The sequence below is a fragment of the Sceloporus undulatus genome, chromosome 8, assembly GCF_019175285.1.
Source record: "Sceloporus undulatus isolate JIND9_A2432 ecotype Alabama chromosome 8, SceUnd_v1.1, whole genome shotgun sequence".
In the NCBI taxonomy this organism is placed as follows: domain Eukaryota; kingdom Metazoa; phylum Chordata; class Lepidosauria; order Squamata; family Phrynosomatidae; genus Sceloporus; species Sceloporus undulatus.
Genome location: NC_056529.1, coordinates 27470838 through 27490855, shown reverse-complemented (window position 1 = coordinate 27490855; position 20018 = coordinate 27470838). Strand labels below are relative to the sequence as shown.

The 20018-nt window shown below is 43.9% G+C and overlaps 1 protein-coding gene across 3 annotated transcripts in view; it reads left to right on the top strand.

The window, feature by feature from the left end:
* The window catches only part of LOC121914620 (cytochrome P450 3A9-like), a 28397-nt gene that overhangs the window by 4980 nt on the left and 3399 nt on the right, over positions 1-20018 (top strand). Inside the window, exons 1-11 of one of the 3 annotated variants that reach the window (XM_042438186.1) lie at positions 10432-10654; positions 13072-13165; positions 13945-13997; positions 14638-14737; positions 15223-15336; positions 15529-15617; positions 16074-16222; positions 16792-16919; positions 17982-18069; positions 19004-19164; positions 19589-19815. In XM_042438186.1, coding sequence (XP_042294120.1) covers positions 10584-10654; positions 13072-13165; positions 13945-13997; positions 14638-14737; positions 15223-15336; positions 15529-15617; positions 16074-16222; positions 16792-16919; positions 17982-18069; positions 19004-19164; positions 19589-19815 — 1274 coding nt within the window. In that variant the 5' untranslated portion in view covers positions 10432-10583. Of the gene's footprint in view, positions 1-10431; positions 10655-13071; positions 13166-13944; positions 13998-14637; positions 14738-15222; positions 15337-15528; positions 15618-16073; positions 16223-16791; positions 16920-17981; positions 18070-19003; positions 19165-19588; positions 19816-20018 lie in introns of those variants that run through there. The other 2 variants (XM_042438187.1, XM_042438188.1) reach the window with 2 other exon arrangements.

Genomic DNA, 20018 nt, shown 5'->3' with positions numbered 1-20018 from the left:
AGCAAAAACATACCTTTAAACAAACTTCATTAATATCTGGCCTTGTACCCCCCTGAGTATTCCCCTTTCTAAGTCAACCCTATGAAGTTATTGGGTTGCCATTAAGTCCAAACAGACAACTCTTGAAGGCACATAGATGCATGCACGAGTGGTCAGAGGTAAGATTCAGCTGATCATCACTGGCTTGTGAATGAGGCATGCACTAGGTTGGACTATCTTGCTGGAATGCAGTTGGTGTAAAAAAGGAAGGCCATATTACAGGTGGATCTACTCCAGTCAAGGAAGTCACAGCCCTGCGTTTGCAAGACCTGAAACCAGGACCTTGCTAACAGGGTGACTTGGAGGGTTTTCGTTGATAGGGATTGTCGGCCTTCATTGGTGAACTTTAATCCCTTTAACAACAAGCACCCATCTCCCCTGGCCCTTGGTATGCAAAATTGTGGTTCCCATCAGTGTGGAATAGAACTTTATTCCCACTTTTGACTGCTTCTAAAGGAGCTTCCAAGTTGCTGGGCCTGTTAGGTAAGAGTTCAGCACGTCTGTTCGCTGCTGTAAAGGCCTGGAGTCGATTCACTGCCACTGAGAGATGGGAACCAGTGCGGCTGTTGTCGTTGTTAGTAGTTTGAGCATTTGCCTATGACTCTGGGAGAACAGGGTTCGCACTTTCCTTGCGCACTTTCAGCCTCAGAGGAACGCAATGGGAACCCCCTCTGACGGAGAAAGAAACTTGCAAGGAAATCCCATGTTAAGTTCCCCTTCGAGTTGCCATACGGGGCTCTCCAAAGGGCTGAACCAATTGGAGAGGTTAAAAAAACCCACAATTTTGGGTACTTCTTGAAATGGTGGTGCTAAAGCCTTGCGTTGGTTGACTGCCCCTTGACATCATGGGTCACTACCACAGGCCACAAAACCTGTCGCTTGCCCTATTGAAGCAAGTAAATGGAGGCGAAATGTTTGATGAAGTAGACGGATGGTATTAAATTTAGCACGGAGGATTGCGATGTGACCTTCCGCCGTGTCACGCAGCTGCGATGAGAACGATGGGACAGGCTGGAGAGAGGGGCGAGGAAAGTAACTATGATGATTGCCTCCGTACTGAAAAACAGGTCACAATTATAGAAGCAAGAGACCAAACCAGACTTTCTGGATCGTGCTGATAATAGAGGCGCCGCCGAGGGAGAGAGCGAAGGAGGAAGAAGGAATAAGTGATGTTCCTTTTAAATGAAATTAGCTTAGCTGGGAGGAAACAAAAAAACACGACACTCCTTCACTTAATAAATAGAACACAACGTCTGCAGGATGTGAAAGATCTTCCAAACCTTTCCCAGAGGCGGGTTGGGTTGTTAATGTTAACTCGGGAACACGCATTACTCTGGGCCAAGGAAAGAAAGAAAGAAAATGGCGACCGCCACCTCCTTGATCCTTTCCACTCCCGCTCTGCAATAACTACGTTGTGCAAAGCGTATTAACTAAGCACCGCTCTGATAAAAGCGCGGGGCGGGCATGCTTGCTCCTGCGGAAATCTTCAGAGGGAGATTAACCCTGGGGTAAAAGCAATCCTTTCCTAAGGAAAGAGGTTGCCCTCCTGGAAACGGGCCTTCAGGGCTTTTGCAGGGAGAAAGATGGCGGAAAGAGGAGAATGAGAAGACCTCCCTCCAGGGCAAGGCAAAAGAGATAGAAGCCAGAAGAGAGACAAAATAAAATTGCATGCTTGCCCACTTATTGCCTGAGAAATCAAAGCCAGAGTTAGAAGTTATGGCCGACTGAATTGAGGATCGAAGAAAAGAAACTCTTTGTTTGGGTTTTAGATGAATCTTTTCCCCCCCTCCAGTGCCAAAAGGAGTTTAAAATCTCCGTTAAAATGTCCCCTCTAGGACTCTAGATTTTGGAGGGGCACTTATAGACCACCTGTCTTTGAAAGGAAATGTTGGCTTCGGAGAAAGGTCCACTCAGGGACTGTTTGTCCTCACTACCAACCCACTTCACATTACTCTGGGAGACCGCATGTGAGTTGGTTGAGTGGCGGACCAGCCTCCAAAACACCCTGCAGAAACATCCAGTTCGTGAGACCCGCTTTAACTGCCCTGGCTCACTGCTAGGCATTCTGGGAATGTACTTAGCCTTCTGCAGTGTGTTTTGGACCCAAAACTCTAGGAGACCAGGGTTCGAATTCCTGCTCAGCTGGACCAACCTTCCCCTGAGTGCTGAGTGAGCGAGAGTGTGACAGGCCAAGGTTACCCAGCGGGTTTCATGGCTAGTTGGGATCGAACCCAGAATCCAGAATCCTAGTCCAAAACTCAAAACCCGTCCATGCCACTGGCCAGACAGAGCCAAAATAAAGCTGCTTTGGGTTCCTTGGAGATATTTGCTGTTTACATGATGCGGTTTTGTGAATGAGTGGCTGCATACCGCCTTACCACTGGCCCACACGGTTCACAGAAGACTGCAAAGAGCTCGAATGATACATCAACTGTTACTTACAGCACCAAGAGACCTATGGATATGATCAGAAGAGCCCAAAGTCTCAATGGAGAAGAAGTAAGAAAGAAGTTCCATCCTGGGTGATCGGTCTCTCTGGAGTCTCTTGGCTTTGCCGGTAGCACTCTGGAAGGCCAAAGTTGAGAGACCATGTCACGATTGCAAGATGCTTGTCCTTGCTGCCAGAAAGTCTGATCTGGCTCACTTCAGGAGATCAGTGACGGAGCAAGATTTTGAGTGAGATTTATATTAACCTGCCAAAGGATGGGAGCAACCAGGCCCCACATTGTTGGACGTTGCATAAACTTCATGAACATAGATGGCATTGAAAACATTAAGGAAGAGCAACCTTTTTTTTTTTTTCATTGCTTTCCTTATTTATCCAACCAGGCATGTCCAATAAGCTTCTTATGACCAATTATGCAATTTAAAGAGAAAACATTCCTGCCATGTGCCTTCCTCACTTGTGCGTGAAAAGAGCGGTTGCCATCTCAAATGCCATCCATTCAACACTGTGAAATCCATACCCTTCCAGTGTTTCCACAGGCGCAACCCCAACGACACGTGGGCCAAGCACACACCCACCGTAGTCAAGATGGCAAATGGTTACTCACCGGAAGAAAAGACCATTTCTAGCGAGAGCTTGCAGCCATTTGCTGTTGTCTGATTCTACTGGGAAGGGCCAGATTCTGCCCTTTGCTGAGTTACTGAGCGCAAACCCACATCTGCATTTTGAACTCACTTTGCCAGCCAATTGAGGTTGCTGAGGGACAAAGGGAGAAAGGGGATGGAAACGGTGAGACACCGAGGATGAACTGGGACTGTTCCCTACCAATTCAGGACAGTTGCGGGGTACAGAAATCTAGGGAGCTGACCGATCCTCCTCCGCATTTCAAACATAACTTTGATTTCCCCCCCCCAGTCTGTTGTTCTTTTGGTTTGTCCCTTTTCACAAGGTTGGCCTGAGACATTTTGTCACTTGCGTTGACAAACAAATGCAGTCCTGACACTCTGATAGTTTCACCATAACCCTTGACTGTCAAAACTTGACACACTGTGGAATTCACTGCCACAAGGATATACTTAGGCTGCCAACTTGGATGGTTGTTGTAAAGCGACATCAGATAATTGCTCTCAGGGCCAGAACATCAATGGTTACTCATCCAAGTGGTCTATGCAAACTCCCGGGTATCTTGTTAAGTAAGAATGTGCAATTGGACATTTTATTGTTTCAGGAAATCCATTTGAACTAGCCAACGGAGACAAAGGACTGTGAGTGCAGCTTTGGTACAAGCTTCCGGACTCTTAGGACGCATGCATCATTTAAACAGCATACCTCCAAAGGACCCAAAGCAGATTATTTTGGCAGCTGATGGCGGCCAAACAAAAGATTAGTTCGATTCAGGAGAACCCCAAAATCTCCTCTGTGTGGATTTAAGCGATCCTGAGGCCGGAAGTCTCCTGGATAACTCCCTTCCAGACAAAGGAGACAACGGATGGATAACTTTTTGAAAGAAGGGGAAAGTACCCTTGCCAGGCAGAAGGAAGCCAAAAAGACCTGAGTCCATAAATAAAAATAGTCCATTCTGCCTTCTGTGACCCTCCAAGCCAATGAACAAGAGTACATATAAATATACAACGAACACCCTCTTTTGAAGCAATGTGTCCCTTTGTGTTGTCTATACTTCAGAATTTCTTTGCAAGCATCGCCGCGCCACTTCAGTCTTGCCAAAAAAACAGAGGCGTTCAATAAATTGTGCCAATTAACTTTCCATAAGGGCACATTTAACAGCTGGCGTGGGGTCACAAAGTTAGTGTGCTGCCGCGCGAATGAACTTGGCACAGTTCGTGAAACTATGAAGACAAAAACTATTTTGCAAAACACCAAATGCCAACCACCTTAGGTTATTAGTCAGAATAAGCAAAATACTGGGCATAAAAAACCATAGGAAACTGGGCTTATGCCAAGTTAGAAAAACATTGATCCATTAGAGTGGACTGGAGTGACTGCTACTCGAGCTCCCAAACCTTGGGGGTCAGTCAGCACATTAGAACAAACTATGCTAACAGTGTTGTTGCACTCTGACAGTATGACTTTATGGGCATGAGTGGGTCATGCTACTCACGGAGTTGGGACTTTCTGGACAATGAAAGATCAAGTAGAGCACTGTTTTTTGGATTTCCTGGAACTGCTTGGATAGGCCATGCCAAAAATTCTCTAGTATTGATGATGATGATGCTGATGATGATGATGATGATGCTCCCACCTCTTCGATAAGACAAGGCAGCTTACATCAATAAAAACATATAACACAATAACTACATCTTGTTATTCCCCCTCCCTTCCTTTAAACAAATTGACCTAATTCTAATCCAACAAAAAATTGTAAATCTAATTTAAATCGTTTAAAATAGTTATAACCGAAGCAAGGAATCTGAAAGCAGGGCTGGGCAAGGGCTGGCCGATCCATCAAAATCTTCTCGCTTTTCCACCTGTGCAAGGACGTGGACTAATCCAATATCTAGTGTCAGTAAGGATTGGATCAGATCAGATTTAAAGAACAAACCGTTGCTTACATACCAGTCGTTTCCAAGCAAAATTAAAGGGCTGTTAGACTTATAAAGCTATATGTGGCTTAGGTCTCTTGAAAAGGACCCTCTTAACAGTCATATCTCTCCATACAAGGCCAACTTGAGTTCTAGACAGGGCTTTCTCTCAGCCCAAAACCTTCCGGTTTCAGACGAGATCCTTCTTTGTGGCCGCCACCTCGACATGGGTCTCCTTCCATCTTCCCCACTCCCAGTTATTTCCCATCTTTCCCCAGAAGGTTATTTAAGGCTTTTTTTATTTAGGACGGCCTTGACTTGATTTTTTTAATGTATGCCCAGAGTCATATTCAAGGACGTGCGCTTCTGTTTTTATTTTGTGTGTTTTAATCCTGCTTTGGGAATTGATTTATACCATTTTAGAGGTTTCTTCAATCTATTTGCTATTGTTGTGCAGTTGAACACTTTTAGCTAAATGTTGTTTGGGTCCCCTTGCCAGAAGGACGATATATGATCGATAGATAGATAGATAGATAGCTAGATAGATAGATAGCAGACAGGACAGACAGCCAGACAGATGAAATTTATATAGGATGGCCAGAAAATATATGGTTTTGCAGGTTGCCAGGACATGTTTCCTCTGGCCACAATTGTTTTCATTTCTTTTCTGGAAACCCACCCAGGACCAGCAGCAAAGGCTCAAGGACCAGCTTTGGTCCATGGACCACCATTCGAGTAATCTTTTGGCGTAAAGGAGAGTACTTCACTTTTTGCATTAATTAATCCTAAGGAAAAAAACTTAGGTTCCTGCTCTGTTTAGCTTGGAGAAGAGGAGATAAGATTGGTAATCACACTGCCATCTTGAAATAATCTAAAAGGAGGCTGCTATGGATTGCAGCTTGTTTTCTGCTACCAGACTTCAGTGGATTCGACTTACAAGAAAGAGATTCCACCCAAACATTAGGAAGAACTTTATCTTATTTATAACAATCTGGTCGATAGTCAAATAAACTCCCTCAGAAGGTGGTGGATCTCCATCTTGGAGGTCTTTCTTTTAACCAGAGGTTGATGAGCATCTCTCAGCATGTGTTCTTTGCAAAAAGAAAGGGGTTTGGATTGCTGGCTGTTGTGGCTCTTTCCAGCCATAGATTATATGCCTTTATGAGAATTAATCTATTTAATCTAGAAGGGAAGGGCTGTCTGGTGGCCCTTACCCGAGAGTTGCCCCTGAGATCTGGCAAGCCGACATGAGCTTCCTCATGTTCAGCACAACATGACTCCAGATCGTCCAACCCGCTATCCATATTCTTACAATACTCTCCATTCGCCACACATCTTCTGTACCTAAGCCATCGTGTTAAAGACTTGTCATTTTCTACCAATGGGTGCTATTTCATAGTTCCTACCATGAGAGCCTAATGCATTTGCTGGGGCCTCAAATGCTTCTGGGAGTGTTTCTTTTCCCGTGTCTGGACAAGTAGAATAGGTGACTCTTTAACAAATAATGGGAAGCCATTCAGGGCCTTCTGGTCAAAAGCCTTTTGCCCTTTGGCTAAAATTCTCCCCGGTTCTCATCTTCGTAGAACTTTCTCTTTATCAACGTGCCCACTTGTTCAGATCATCAGGTCAGAATCTCTGTTTCCATAAACGAGAGAGAGAGAGGATTAACAGGATATCTGAAAGGCCTTTCCGGGCTTCAATTTGTGTCCCTTTTCCACATTACTTCTCCACATCAATTCATGAAGCGTCTGGTTGTTCCAAGCCAACCCACACTAAAGGGCCACCCTACTGTCTGTATGGAAAACTGTTGTGTGCACCGCTTTGGGATCCAAAAGCATGAGCGCACCCTTGAATCTAGCTGATGCATCTCAGCGGAGGCTAACCGGGCAGGGCAAGGAGAGGAGCATGTCTGAGGTGATCAAATGCTTTAAATTACTTTTTTCCAACACTCTGGCCAAGCCGCAATCGCGTGCGCTCAAGATGGCAAACATTCTTAAATGAGGAAAAATGAAACGCTGCGAGATGCTACGGCCGTTTGCTTCGACCCCAGGGCCTACCGGGAAGGCCTGATTCTGCCCTCTTTTCTCCTCATCCCCTCACTGAGATACGTAACTGACTGCAAAGTACTTTTGTATTTTGAACTCACTTTGCAGCCATTGGACGAGTACGATCAGGATATAGGGAAAAGTGCAAGGATGAGGGGGAGGAAACTGGGGACATTTTAAATGATTGGAAGGGGGACGGCAGAATTAAGTGGGTTGTCCCTCACAAGTTGGGGCGTTTCAGGGGGTTCAATACCTTTAGCACCAGCAAACACTGACTTTTTTGAATTGGGGGACAACAAAAAAAAAACACTCAGGGATGGGAGAAGAAGAAGAAGAAATAACCAGGGCTGAAAAAACTGAGATGGCAGAGAGAGGGGATCAGGAATTCTGTGCCAATACAAGGAACATACTGGTAAAGGGGAAAAAGTCTCCGTCAGAGAAAACAAGCGCCAGATTTCAGGGCCTCAAGCCTTCTTCTCCAGGGGGGGAGAGATCCAGTGGAGGAATCTAGGTGAAACAGCTGTATTAAAAGTGTTGGGTGTATATGTGTTCTAGTCTGTTAACCTTTCAGGCCTGCCCTGCTTAGATTCAAGATTAGAGGGAGCTGGTGCTTAGGAGATTACCTATAGTTTTAATAGATTTTAGAAGGTTTCCAATCAGGACTATCCCTAGACCAAGGTAACCCCTTATGAGCCAGGGGAGTGGGCTTTGGGATATCGCATGGGTGATAGCACAATGAGGCAGCCCCTATATGATGTCATTAAACATGATCTTAGAGCTCAACCCCAGTGGCACCGTGTATGCCATTCAAAGAAAGCATACAGGTCTAACAAGATGAGGCCTCTATAAAATGCACACACTTTCAGACTGTGCTCTTGTCCTGAAAATCCTCCCTCTCAGCCAGAGAACTGGAGAAGAGGTTTCCGACTCTGAAGATCTGGTGACTATATAAGGCTACAGCACCCACCGGTTTGTTGGTTATTTGCTTCAACGTTTGCACCCTGCCCAAAAGCAGGATGGGAAAGAAAGAAAGAAAGGGGGAATGAACTTGGTTTCAGTTAAAACTGACCCTGAATGTTTGCTGCCACAAGCCTGAAACTGGCAGAGGACCTGTAATGTAATGAAGTTGAAGGAGAGTTCATACCCGTTTGTTCCATGGCATTTTGATGAGGAAATGTTTGTAGGGGCTCAAAGAACCAAGTGTTTGATTTACAGAGCAAAAGAAAAGAACTGCCCAGTAACTGATCCATGAATTCATTTCACCTAGTCATGTGCCAAAAATCTCTGGCTTCACCCATGGAAACTAATGATCTTCTACAGCCAAACCTTATTCCTTCCGGTTGATCTCGGTTTTAATTCAGGTTTTGGGGGGTGGCGAGGGGGTGCTTTTCATCTGCCTTATTGATCGTGTCACTGAATCTCAGGGCAAATTTGCCAAAAGAATGCAAATATACCCACCGATATTTCACAGATGAAAACCAGGACACATGTGGCCAAGCGACATCAGAAGTGTGTTCATGAAGACAGACATTATGGACCTTATCAGATGGAGGCACTTACATGGATAAAATGTTGCTGAAGTGTTGCAGAAGCGCACAGTTGGATCGTTCGTCGCACTTCTTAAAACGTAATTGAGGCTTCCCGCTTTCCTTCCGTCGACCAAGTGTTTGCGAGATTTTGCAGGAGAAGCCATTTTTGAATAACGGGATCTCGGTTTATTCAAAAAATGGTTTCTCCACAACGCTTTGCTTGGGAAAGTGGGAAGGGAGAGGGAGAGAACTGGCCCCTATTAAAAATCATCTGAAAAGTTGGGGGCAATAGAAGTCATTTGGCAGTGCTCATGACACAATCAGAGCAGTGGAGGGTATGCCCAGTGCAGTGCATAAATATGCTGGTTGGGAAACCAGGTCATTGCAGTGCTTGGCTTACTCTACAACTGTGATAGCCTATCAGGATTGAACTACAATGTGAACCCTTCGTGTTGTCAGGCTGTCTGCGAAACAGATAATTCTTGTAACTGAAAAGCACAATTGTGACTGAAGGTCTATCTGTGCACATGAGGTAGGTTCACCTCACAGAGATTGGTATATAAAAGAGGCTGGACAATAAAAAGCTAATTTATTAGACAAATAAAGTGGAATCAACACCCGGTCAAAATGGATCAACACCCTGTCCCACCAGGCTCACTCTGGGGGGCTACGAGGCCACCACACACGCCAATACTTGCCCACCTCTCCGCTCTTGGTGTTCGAGAGCAAAATGAAGAGATATCTAACACCCAGATGTCGTTCCAGGAGCTCTACCATCCTCTTTTGGCATCTCCTCTCAGAAGATGGTCTATGTGGCCAATTGATGCGGGTACCATTAAAGTGTGCCAAATTTTACTGGAGGCTGAGGACTTCACAAACCTGTATTGATTTGTTTGTTTTTTCCCTCTTCAGGTATAAAAAGGATGAGTCAGTTGTTGCAGTTCATGCGCTGCTTGCAAACGCATTCCTCGAGCAAACATCATTTCCGTCGCGAGAGGATGGCTGCCGCCCAATATGTCACCTTGAGGTTCAGAAAAAGGGTGAGCAGGGGGCATTCGTGTATAGGAACAAGAGATCGATAGGAAATAACCGGTTCTAATAGATTCAATTAGCAGTTAAGCTGGCGTTTCCAAGAAAAGGGGCCCCACTTGGTTTAAAATTGCTTTATCTGCCAGTGAATTTTAACTTCAGCTGAAATCTCAGCAATAAGTACATTCCAGCAATTAGTCATTGGCGCTTCAGTTAATAAATAAATAAGAGGCAGTGCTAAGAGCCAACAGCGTTATGAGGGCTCACGAATTCAAGGCTCAAATGTTTTCACATGACCTTCAAAGTACCGACAGTGGCATGAGCTGTCGATCTATGCATTTCAGCAGAAGGGCAGAATCTGGCCCTTCCCAGTAGGATCAGACAACAGCAAATGGCTGCAAGCTCTCCTAGATGGTCTTTTCTTCCTTGTGAGTAACATTTGCCATCTTGACTACGTTGTGGTGTTGCTTGGCCACACGTGTCTTGGGTTGCGCCTGTGAAACACTGGAGGGTATGGATTCCACAGTGTGAATGGATGGCATGTGATATGGCACCTCTCTTTCACCACCAAGTGAGGAAGGCACAATGGCAGGAATGTTTTTCTCTTTAATTGCATAATTGTCATAAGAAGCTTATTGGACCTGCCTGGTTTGATAAATAAGGAAAGGCAATGAAAAAAAAAAAAAAGGTTGGCTCTTCCTTACTGATTTTCAATGCCATCTATGTTCATGAAGTTATGCAACGTCCACCACATGTGGGGCCTTTGCTCCACCTCCTTTGGCAGGTAATAAATACTCACTCAAATCTTGCTCCGTCACTGATCTACCTGAAGTGAGCCAGATCAGACTTTCAGCAGCAAGGACAGCATCTTGCATCGTGACATTGTCTCTGACTGTTGCCTTCCAGAGTGCTACCTGCAAGCCAAGAGACGTCCAGAGAGACCAAATCACCCAGGATGGACCTTCTTTCTTACTTCTCCATTGAGACTTGGGCTCTTCTGATCATATCCATAGGTCTCTTGGTGCTGTAAGTAACATTTGATGTATCATTCGAGCTCTTTTGCAGTCTTCTATGAACCTTGGTGGGCCAGTGGTAATGTGGTATTGCAGCCACTCATTCACAAACCGCATCATTTAAACAGCATATCTCCAAAGTGACCCAAAGCAGCTTTATTTTGGCCTGTCTGGCCAGTGTGGCATGGCGGTTTGAGTGTTGGACTAGGATTCTGGATTCTGGGTTCGATTCCCAACTCAGCCATGAAACCCGCTGGGTAAACTTGGCCAAGTCACACTCTCTCAGCCTCAGGGGAAGGTTTTCCAGCTGAGCAGGAATTCGAACCCTGGTCTCCTAGAGTTTTGGGTCCAAAACACACTGCAGAAGGCTAATGTACAATTCCCAGAATTCCCTAGCATTGAGCCAGGGCAGTTAAAGCGGTCTCAAACTGGATGATTTCTGCAGTGTGTTTTGGAGCTTAGTCCGCCACTCAAACCACTACACCATGCTGTCTCCCAGAGTAAATTGAAGTGGTTTGGTAGTGAGGACAAACAGTCTCCCTGAGTGACCTTTCTCCTAAGCCAACATTTCCTTTCAAAGGACAGGTGGTCTATAGTGCCCCTCCAAAATCTATAGTCCTATAGGGGACATTTTCAACGTAGATTTTAAAACTCCTTTTGCACATGGAGGGGGGGAAAAGTCCTCTACAACCCAAACAAAGAGTTTCTTCGACTCCTCAATTCAGGCCATAACTTCTAACTCTGCTTTGATTTCTCAGCAATAAATATGGGCAAGCAGCATTTTTTATTTGTCTCTCTTCTGGCTTTCTATCTCTTTGCCTTGCCCTGGAGGGGAGTCTTTCTCATTCTCTCTTTCTCTCTCTTTCTCCCTGCAAAAGCCTTGAAGGCCCCGTTTCCAGGAGGGCACCTCTTCCTTTATGAAATGATTGCTTTTACCCCAGGGTTATCTTCCTCTGAAGATTTCCGCAGGAGCAAGCATGCCCTCCCCGCGCTTTATCAAGAGCGGTGCTTATTTAATACCTTTGCACAACGTAGTTATTGCAGAAGCGGGAGGGGAAAGGATCAAGGAGGTGTCGTCGGCACATTTTCTTTCTTTCTTTCCTTGGCCCAGAGTAAATGCGTGGTTCCCGAGTTAACATTAACAACCCAACCGCCTCTGGGAAAGGGTTTGAAGATCTTTCATCCCAACGTTGTGTTCTATTTATTAAGTGATGGAGTGTCGGTGTTTTTTTTCTCCCAGCTAAGCTAATTTCATTTAAATGGAACATCACTTTCCTTCTTCCTCCTCTCTCGCGCCTCTATTATCAGCACTATCCAGAAGTCTGGTTTGGTCTCTTGCCTCTATAATATAATTACCTGTTTTCAGTACGGAGGCCATCATCATATTTACTTTCCCCCTCTCTCCAGCCCTGTCCCCTCGTTCTTCATCGCAGCTGCGTGACACGGCGGAAGGTCACATCAGCAATCCCTCCGTGCTAAATTTAATCCCTCCGTCTACATTCATCAAACATTTCTCTTCCATTTACTTGCTTCAATAGGGCAAGCAGACAGGTTTTTGCCTGTGGTAGTGACCCACTGATGTCAAAGGGGCAGTCAACCAACTCAAGGCTTTAGCACCAACTTTCAAGAAGCTACCCAAAGTTGTGATTTTTTTTAACCTCTCCAATTGGTTCAGCCCTTTGGAGAGCTCCTTATGGCAACTCTAAGGTGAACTTAACATGGGGATTTCTTGCAAGTTTCTTCAGAGGGGGTTCACCATTGCTTTCCTCTGAGGCTGAAAGTGCGCAAGGAAAGTGCGAACCCTGTTCTCCAGAGTCATAGTCCAATGCTCAAACTACTACACCGCACTGGCAGTGGCAGTGAATCTACTCCAGGCCTTACAGCAGCTAACCGACGTGCTGAACTCTATACCTAAACAGGCCCAGCAACTTGGAAAGCTCCTTTAAAGCTAGTCAAAACGTGGAATAAAGTTACTTCCACACTGGGATGGGAACCACATTTTGCTACCAAGGGCCAAGGGGAGATGGGTGCTTGTTGTTAAAGGCTATTAAGTCACCAATGAAATGCGACATCCCTATCAACGAAAGACCTCCAAGTCACCCTGTTATCAAGAGTCCTGTTCAGGTCTTGCAAACTCAGGGCTGTGACTTCCTTGACTGAGTAGATCCACCTGTAATATGGCCTTCCTTTTTACCAACTGCATTACCAAGCAAGATAGGTCCAACCTATTTCATTCCTCATTCACAAGCCAAGTGAATGATCAGCTGAATCTTACTCTGACACTCAGTGCATGCATCTATGTGCCTTCAAGTTGTCTGTTGACTTATGGCAACCCAATGAACTTCATAGGGTTGACTTAGAAGGGGAATACTCAGGGGGTACCAGTCAGATATTAATGAAGTTTTTTAAAGGTATTGTTTTGCTTTACAGATACGGGATCTGGCCTTACGGTGTCTTCAAAAAGTTGGGTGTTCCAGGACCTAAACCATACCCTTTCATTGGGACTGCCATGGCCTATCGCAATGTAAGCTCACAAAACAATTCATTTTTATTAGCCATATAGGAATATGGATGATTTCTAGGGCTGCCAGAACCTTGGTTTATGGGCCTCCCTTCTCCTTTGCTTTGCTTTCATCTTTCATGTACAAAGATGAACAAACATCTTGTTGGAAACTAACCACAGGCAACTGGGGTTTGTTAAAAACTAGTCTATGATCCAGGATCAAATTTTGGTTCCAAAGCTTGCCTGGTTCTCAGCCCATCGTATAAAGCAACCACAACTCCTTCACTACATTTGGATGTTGTGGAGGTGTGTAGTTTTGTGTTTCAATTATGATATTGTGAGCTACCTAGCAGCCTTAATAGTTTATGGTCAGGTTAACTGAAAGACTTTATCCTTCTATACACACCTGAGATCTTCTTTAGCAGCTTTCTTGTGTCTCTTACCGCATAAAGAGGCTGCGTGTTGAATTCATAATCTGGCCTTTTCTCTTTATCAGCCTTTCTTATGGATTACTCTCCTAGTGAAGGCTGCTGGCTTTGATGCAAATGGAGCACTGACTCTGCTCTGAGTTCTATTCCAAACTTTAAAGAAGGGATCCAAGATGCTGGTCTTGTTTTGAGACTAGGAATTGCCATTTTGGACTGATCCTTTGAAGTTCAGACTAAAACCAAAAGCTGCTGGGAGAGGAGTCTCATTGCCTGACTATTATCTAGTCTGCTTTCTGTTGAATTTTGTAGCAACTGATTGTATTATATTGCTGTGCTGTCTTTTTGATTCGATATCAAAACATTTCATTACAGGGAGTTATGGAATTCGACAAAGCCTGTTTTAAAAAATATGGAAAAGTCTGGGGGTGAGTATATCTTTCTTTCTTTCTTTCTTTCTTTTCCTCTCCTGCTTTCTTTTTACTTATTTTACTTGTAAATTTCTATTGAATTGATTGTTAGATTAATCCACCCAAAACTTAGTTGATCGATTGGGAAGAGAGAGAAAAAATTAAACCACGAAGGTGCAAAGTGAGGTTGCATTTGATTAAAAACCAGAAGGTATTTTGTTAATGTATTAGGAAAGAAAATATTAAATATACATTTTCTTTCTATCAATAACTTTCAAAAATTTATTAATATAGTAACTGGAGAAATGTGAAAATTGGGGTTGGTTTGCATTACGATTCCTAGAATTTCTCACTGGCTGAAGAATAATGTGGGCTGCATGTCTCCTACTTATTTAAAATAAACCTTATTTACTGATTTATGACTATTTATTAATTATCCTGATCCTATATTATCCAGTGTCAGAGCCAAGGAGCTTCACAGCATAGATTAAAACAAAATAGGGCTAAAACCGAAGGATGAGTACAATCTTAAAGCCTCTCTCTCTCTCTTATTAAAAGATCTGACTGAATAAATTCTCTTATTAAACCCCTTTCCACTACTTTTAAGCAGTTTAAAGGCATCGAAAGGACAGTTACCAGAATACAATGTTCCTCCTAGGTTTTACGACGGCCGAAGACCTATAATGGGTGTCACAGATCCGGATATCATTAAAGTGATCTTAGTGAAAGAGTGCTACTCAGTCTTTACCAATCGGCGCGTAAGTTCCCATCTCTGATTGTATCCCTTCTTAAAGGGTTATTAAAATCACTCTGTTTTTCTCACTGGAGTCTCATGATCTAAGCCAGCCCTGTATCTCTTTGAGGTTAGTAACTCTTGACATGATGTGTCTGTCTAGTTGTAAATAAAGAGGTTGAAAAGCAATGGATTTTTCCAGGTGGAAAATTCTGAGAGTATTGCAGTTAGGGGAAAGAAACTAATTTCAAGCAGTGTACTATCTGTAACTAGTTACTTCCAGGCCATGCATCCCCTTTGCAAAAGAATATTGTAGCAGGGACTTGGGACTTTCTTGGAAGATGAGTTTGTATACAGGGAGGACGATGAACATAGGCTTAGACTTGAGTACCCCATTGATACCTGAATGCTGTTGCTTGCTCTGGAACCATATTCTTGTCCCTTCTAGATAAATTTAGTCTCATATTGTGCTTACACTGCCATCACATTGCTTCTTTTTGCCCCACTCAGAATTTTGGCCCAACTGGCAAGTTGGAAGCTGCTGTTTCCATAGCTGAGGATGAGCAATGGAAGAGGATCCGCACTGTGCTCTCGCCGACCTTCACCAGCGGAAAGCTGAAGGAGGTAAGGACTAGGAGATGGCTTGCAAAAGGAGACCATGAGCCAGTCTGGGTGAGACTAGTTTAGTCCCTAACAGAACAATCTTATTCACAACTTGAATAATATTAATAATGAAGGGCATCAATAAATAGTGTCACCCTACATTTGTTTTGCCTTTTAACACACGCATGCCTTATCCTGCTGCCTCCCGCACAGATGATGCCCATCATCCAGCATTATGCGAAGAACCTTGTGCAATATTTTTCGGAGAAAGCAGAAAAAGGAGAGACAGTGGACATTAAAGCGTGAGTAACAGCCTCTTGCAACCAGTTTTTAGACTCGTGTTTCATCACGGGGAGAGGGACTGTTTTATGGGAATGTGGTGGTCCCGCCACATTTGCTGGGATTCGGATAAAGGACTCTTGTGAATGTGGAAAACTGCAAATAAAGAAAGGCTATTCTTTTTATCTAAGAGAAGACGTCTCTAGGAATTTCCAGGTTTGCAATGGCAAACCTCCTCCGAACAAATCTTGCCAAGAAAACCCCATGATAGGTTTGACTTAGGGTCCCCATAAGCTGGAAATGGCTTGAAGGCACACAACACACACATAAAGTGTATATGAAACACAAATCAATTTTGCATTTAGATGTGGATCTCATCTCCACAATATCTCATTATGGTATGCATATGCAAATATAGGTGTTCCCAAATCCAAAAAACCCTCATATTCCCCCCCCCCCCATTTTCTGCCTCTCTTTAGAGTCGTTGGACCTTACAGCATGGATGTGGTTACCAGCAGCTCCTTTGGGGTGAACATCGATTCCATTAACAACCCTCAGGATCCCTTTGTCAAGGAGGCCAGGAAACTTGTGAAGTTTAACTTTTTCTCGCCATTATTCGTTTTAATGTGTAAGTTGGCACTGGTACTTTAGAACTGGCATTTTGCAATGCCCTACTACTTAGTCTTTAGTCTTCCATTGGCATAGAGACTGGGGATTTGGTGAACCACCCGGACAGTTATGGCTACTGAGTGGTATAGAAATAGACTTAAAAAGCAAGTCTTGTGTCAGGAGTATATCCAGTGAGTTGTGACCACGAAAGCCACATAGAATGTGAAGTAAATCATGTGGCTGGCATAGGTCTAGTCCCCTTTTATCCTGGGATTTGGCTTATATGGACTGAGGCTGCACCCACACTGCAGAAATAATCCGGTTTGACACTGCTTTAAATGCCATGGCGCAATGCTATGGAAGTTTGGGAACTGTAGTTTGTTGTGGCACCAGAGCAAAGTACTGAGCCATGCCATTGAGACATGGCAGTTAAAGCAGTATCAAACCGAATTATTTCTGCAGTGTGGATGGAGCCTGAGTCATGCTTCCACTATTTAGGTGGAATTATTTCTGTGGGAATAAATGGTTGCGGACCCAGTTGCTGTGATAGTGCTCCAGACCTCTGAGGCTGCTTTCTTCTCCCACTAGATGTCTGTCCATGGCTAACCCCTGCTCTGAACAAGATGAACGTAAGCATATTTGCCACTGATGCCGTCGACTTTTTTACAAAAGCAGTAGCAAAAATAAAGCAGAAGCGGGAACAAGAGAACAACAAGGTAAGATGACATATTATTTCAAGTTATCCCATACGAAGGTTGATTTTTTAAACAAAGTTCAGAGACCTACACAACAAGATGTCTATGATGGACCATGTGCAAAAGAAGAGAACTCATAAAATCCAAAGCTGAATGATGCCTTTATTTGGATCAACCCAAATTCTGCCAAAATTTGCAACCTTCTCTCTCTCCAGAACCCAGAGACTTAGGGTCTATCTCTAATAGAGCATTTTGAGTACCTCTCAAACCCTAGTATTCCAGAGGAAGCATCTAGGAATGTTGAATTTTGATCAAACTGAGCATAGGCACATACTGCAGATGCTCTCTTTCTTTTCATCTGGCAAAGCAGGTTCCAGACATTTGTGAATGTCTAGGCCAGTGGTTCCCAAACTATGGTTCTCCAGCCCCCAGAAATCCCAATTGTTGGCCAAATTGTCTAAGGCTTCTGGGAATCAAAGTCCAAAACATCTGGAGAAGCAAAGTTTGGGAAACCCTGGTCTGGGGCAATCTGCAAATGCAGAAGGGCTCCCTGGGCGATTGAGTGCAATGACTTTACTTCAGTGAACTTGCAAGGTTGACAGTAATTGCCAGACTGGAAAATCACCGCTGAATTTTAGCGGCTGCAGGGACTCGGCATCGTTCTTCCGTTGGGAGCACTACAGTCCTTGCTAGATTTAATATTTTTTTAAAAACAGGCTTTCATTTTTCCTGTGGTCTCAGCACTCTTTCTTGGAACTAAATTCCAGGAGCAGCAAACTGCAATCTTTTACCCACTTAGCTGGATATAAGCACCACTGAATCAACTGGAGTTATTCAATGCACTGAACAAACTGGAGTTGCTTGCAAGTAGCCGAGCATAAGACATTGCAGTGGTATTTTCAAGCAAATGTCATTTAGAAGTTCCTTTTTGGACCTCCAGAACTTTCCAATCATAATGGCCAGCATTCATGTTGCTTTGGGGATGCTGGGAATTTTAATCCCAAAGACGTTTTCCCAAGTTCTAGCCTTTTGCCAAGGGGCAGGAAATGCACAGTTCTCTTAACTGCTTCTTTATGTCTCTAGGGCCGGGTGGATTTCTTAGGATTGATGATCGATTCCCAAAAATCAGAGGCAAAGCCTAAAACTAACGGCATGGATCATACTTACAAAGGTAAAATTTAACATCATCCAAAATCTACAAAACAGTGAGACAACCAAAATGCACAAAATGCATGATTCAAGCTTTGGAAACTCCTCTGGCTTCTTCATCAGGCAAAGATGCTAAGTTAAATTAAATGTCCCACCTTCTCTCTCTGGCCAATATGGCAGACGTTATTAATGAGGAATAACACATAAACCAGGTTTGCAGCGGATTGCTTTGGCCTGACTCTACAGGGAAGGGCAAGATTTTGTTGCTCCTCTCTTCCTCCTTTGTGCTTTGAACTCAATTTGCAGCAATGGAAATAAACCAAGGGCAAAGGGGAAAGCTGGGAGGTAGAGAAACCAGAACATTTTAAAAGGAGCAGAAAAAGTTGGATGACAGGGAGTTAATGGGGATTGTCTTCCAGACTGGGACAGTTGGAGGGAATGATGCAAAAGAGAAGATGAAGGCTGTGTAGGGTTATAAATTATAATGCTATTCTTGGTGGAACAGTCTAGCATCACTACTACTTGTAAAGTCTATTTTTAAGATAGATTGTGTCGTTCTACATAAATCTTGGTTTCCATACATCTGACCATCTCAGTTGTCCTTCCCTGGACATGTTCAAGCTTGCCAATCTAGTTTGTGTACCGTGACATTTATTGTGCATCTCTATGCCAACCAGCTGTGACAGAGGCCAGTGTCTAACCTCCAGTGTAGACACAACCTCTAGAGCCAGTTGAGTCTGTTTCTGTACTTGCAGAGATCATAATGGTGTCATCTTGTCCATTATGGGAGGTTAGACAAAGCTTGGGCCAACCCTGACTTGTTCCAACAATTCCTCCCCTGCTGTTGTATGGTCTTTTTAAAGAGCTGATAGCAACAGTCTCCTCTAGTCTGGAATTTGTGGAGAACCTTGCATTTAGAACGTGGGTTTCAGCTTCTCTTGTCTTTCCTTGTATAGTTTTGAGTGATGAAGAGATTCTGGCCCAAGCCGTTATCTTTATCTTTGCGGGATACGAGGCCACCAGCAACGCCTTTCTCTACATACTTTATGAGTTAGCCACACATCCCGATGTCCAGAAGAAACTGCAGGATGAAATTGATGCTGCTCTGCCAAATAAGGTACGTCAGAACAATCCAGCAGGGATAGGGAATATATGGTCCTCCAGATGTTGCTATACTGCAACTCCCATCAACCGTAGCCAGCCAAGCCTGGGGCAGGGGATGCTAGCATTTGCAACCCACCAATATATTGGAGGTAGACATCCCTCATCGCTGAAATAGAACCATTTGGCAGTAAATTTTCTTTACCCTTACTATGTTTTTGCTGTGTGACTTTTCCTAATCTCCTTTCTTATTTACTTATAAACACATTTACATATCGGTGTGACATTTATATGCCACCTTTCTGCTATTGGGCTCAACTGAGACTCCAGTCTAGATCCTAGGCTCTCTGGCTGGATATTCCCAATGTTTCCATGCAAAGAAATCATGTCTGCTTGTCTCTAATGAAGCTGAACGTCTCACAATTCTCTCTCTCCTGAAGGCCCCCCTTACTTACGATACCATCATGCAAATGGAATACCTTGATATGACGGTCAGTGAAATCCTCCGGATGTATCCAATTGGTGGACGCATTGAAAGGGTCTGCAAGAAGGATGTAGAGATAAATGGAATCACCTTTCCAAAAGGGATGACAGCTATGATTCCTGCCCACGTCTTGCATTTTGACCCAGACCTATGGGAGGAACCTGAAGAGTTTAGACCTGAAAGGTACTAAATAGGATTGTTTCATTTTTCTTTATCGATATCCATTTTCCTCCAAGAAGATATAGTTTGTGGTCCTTTCTGATGGGATAGCAGTGAAAATGACATCCACATACCAGGAGAAAGATCTTTGCTCAGACATGAAGCTAATCCTGGGTAATCTGGAAGTTAGAAAAATGACTTTTCGGGACAGTTATCATGTTAGCGTT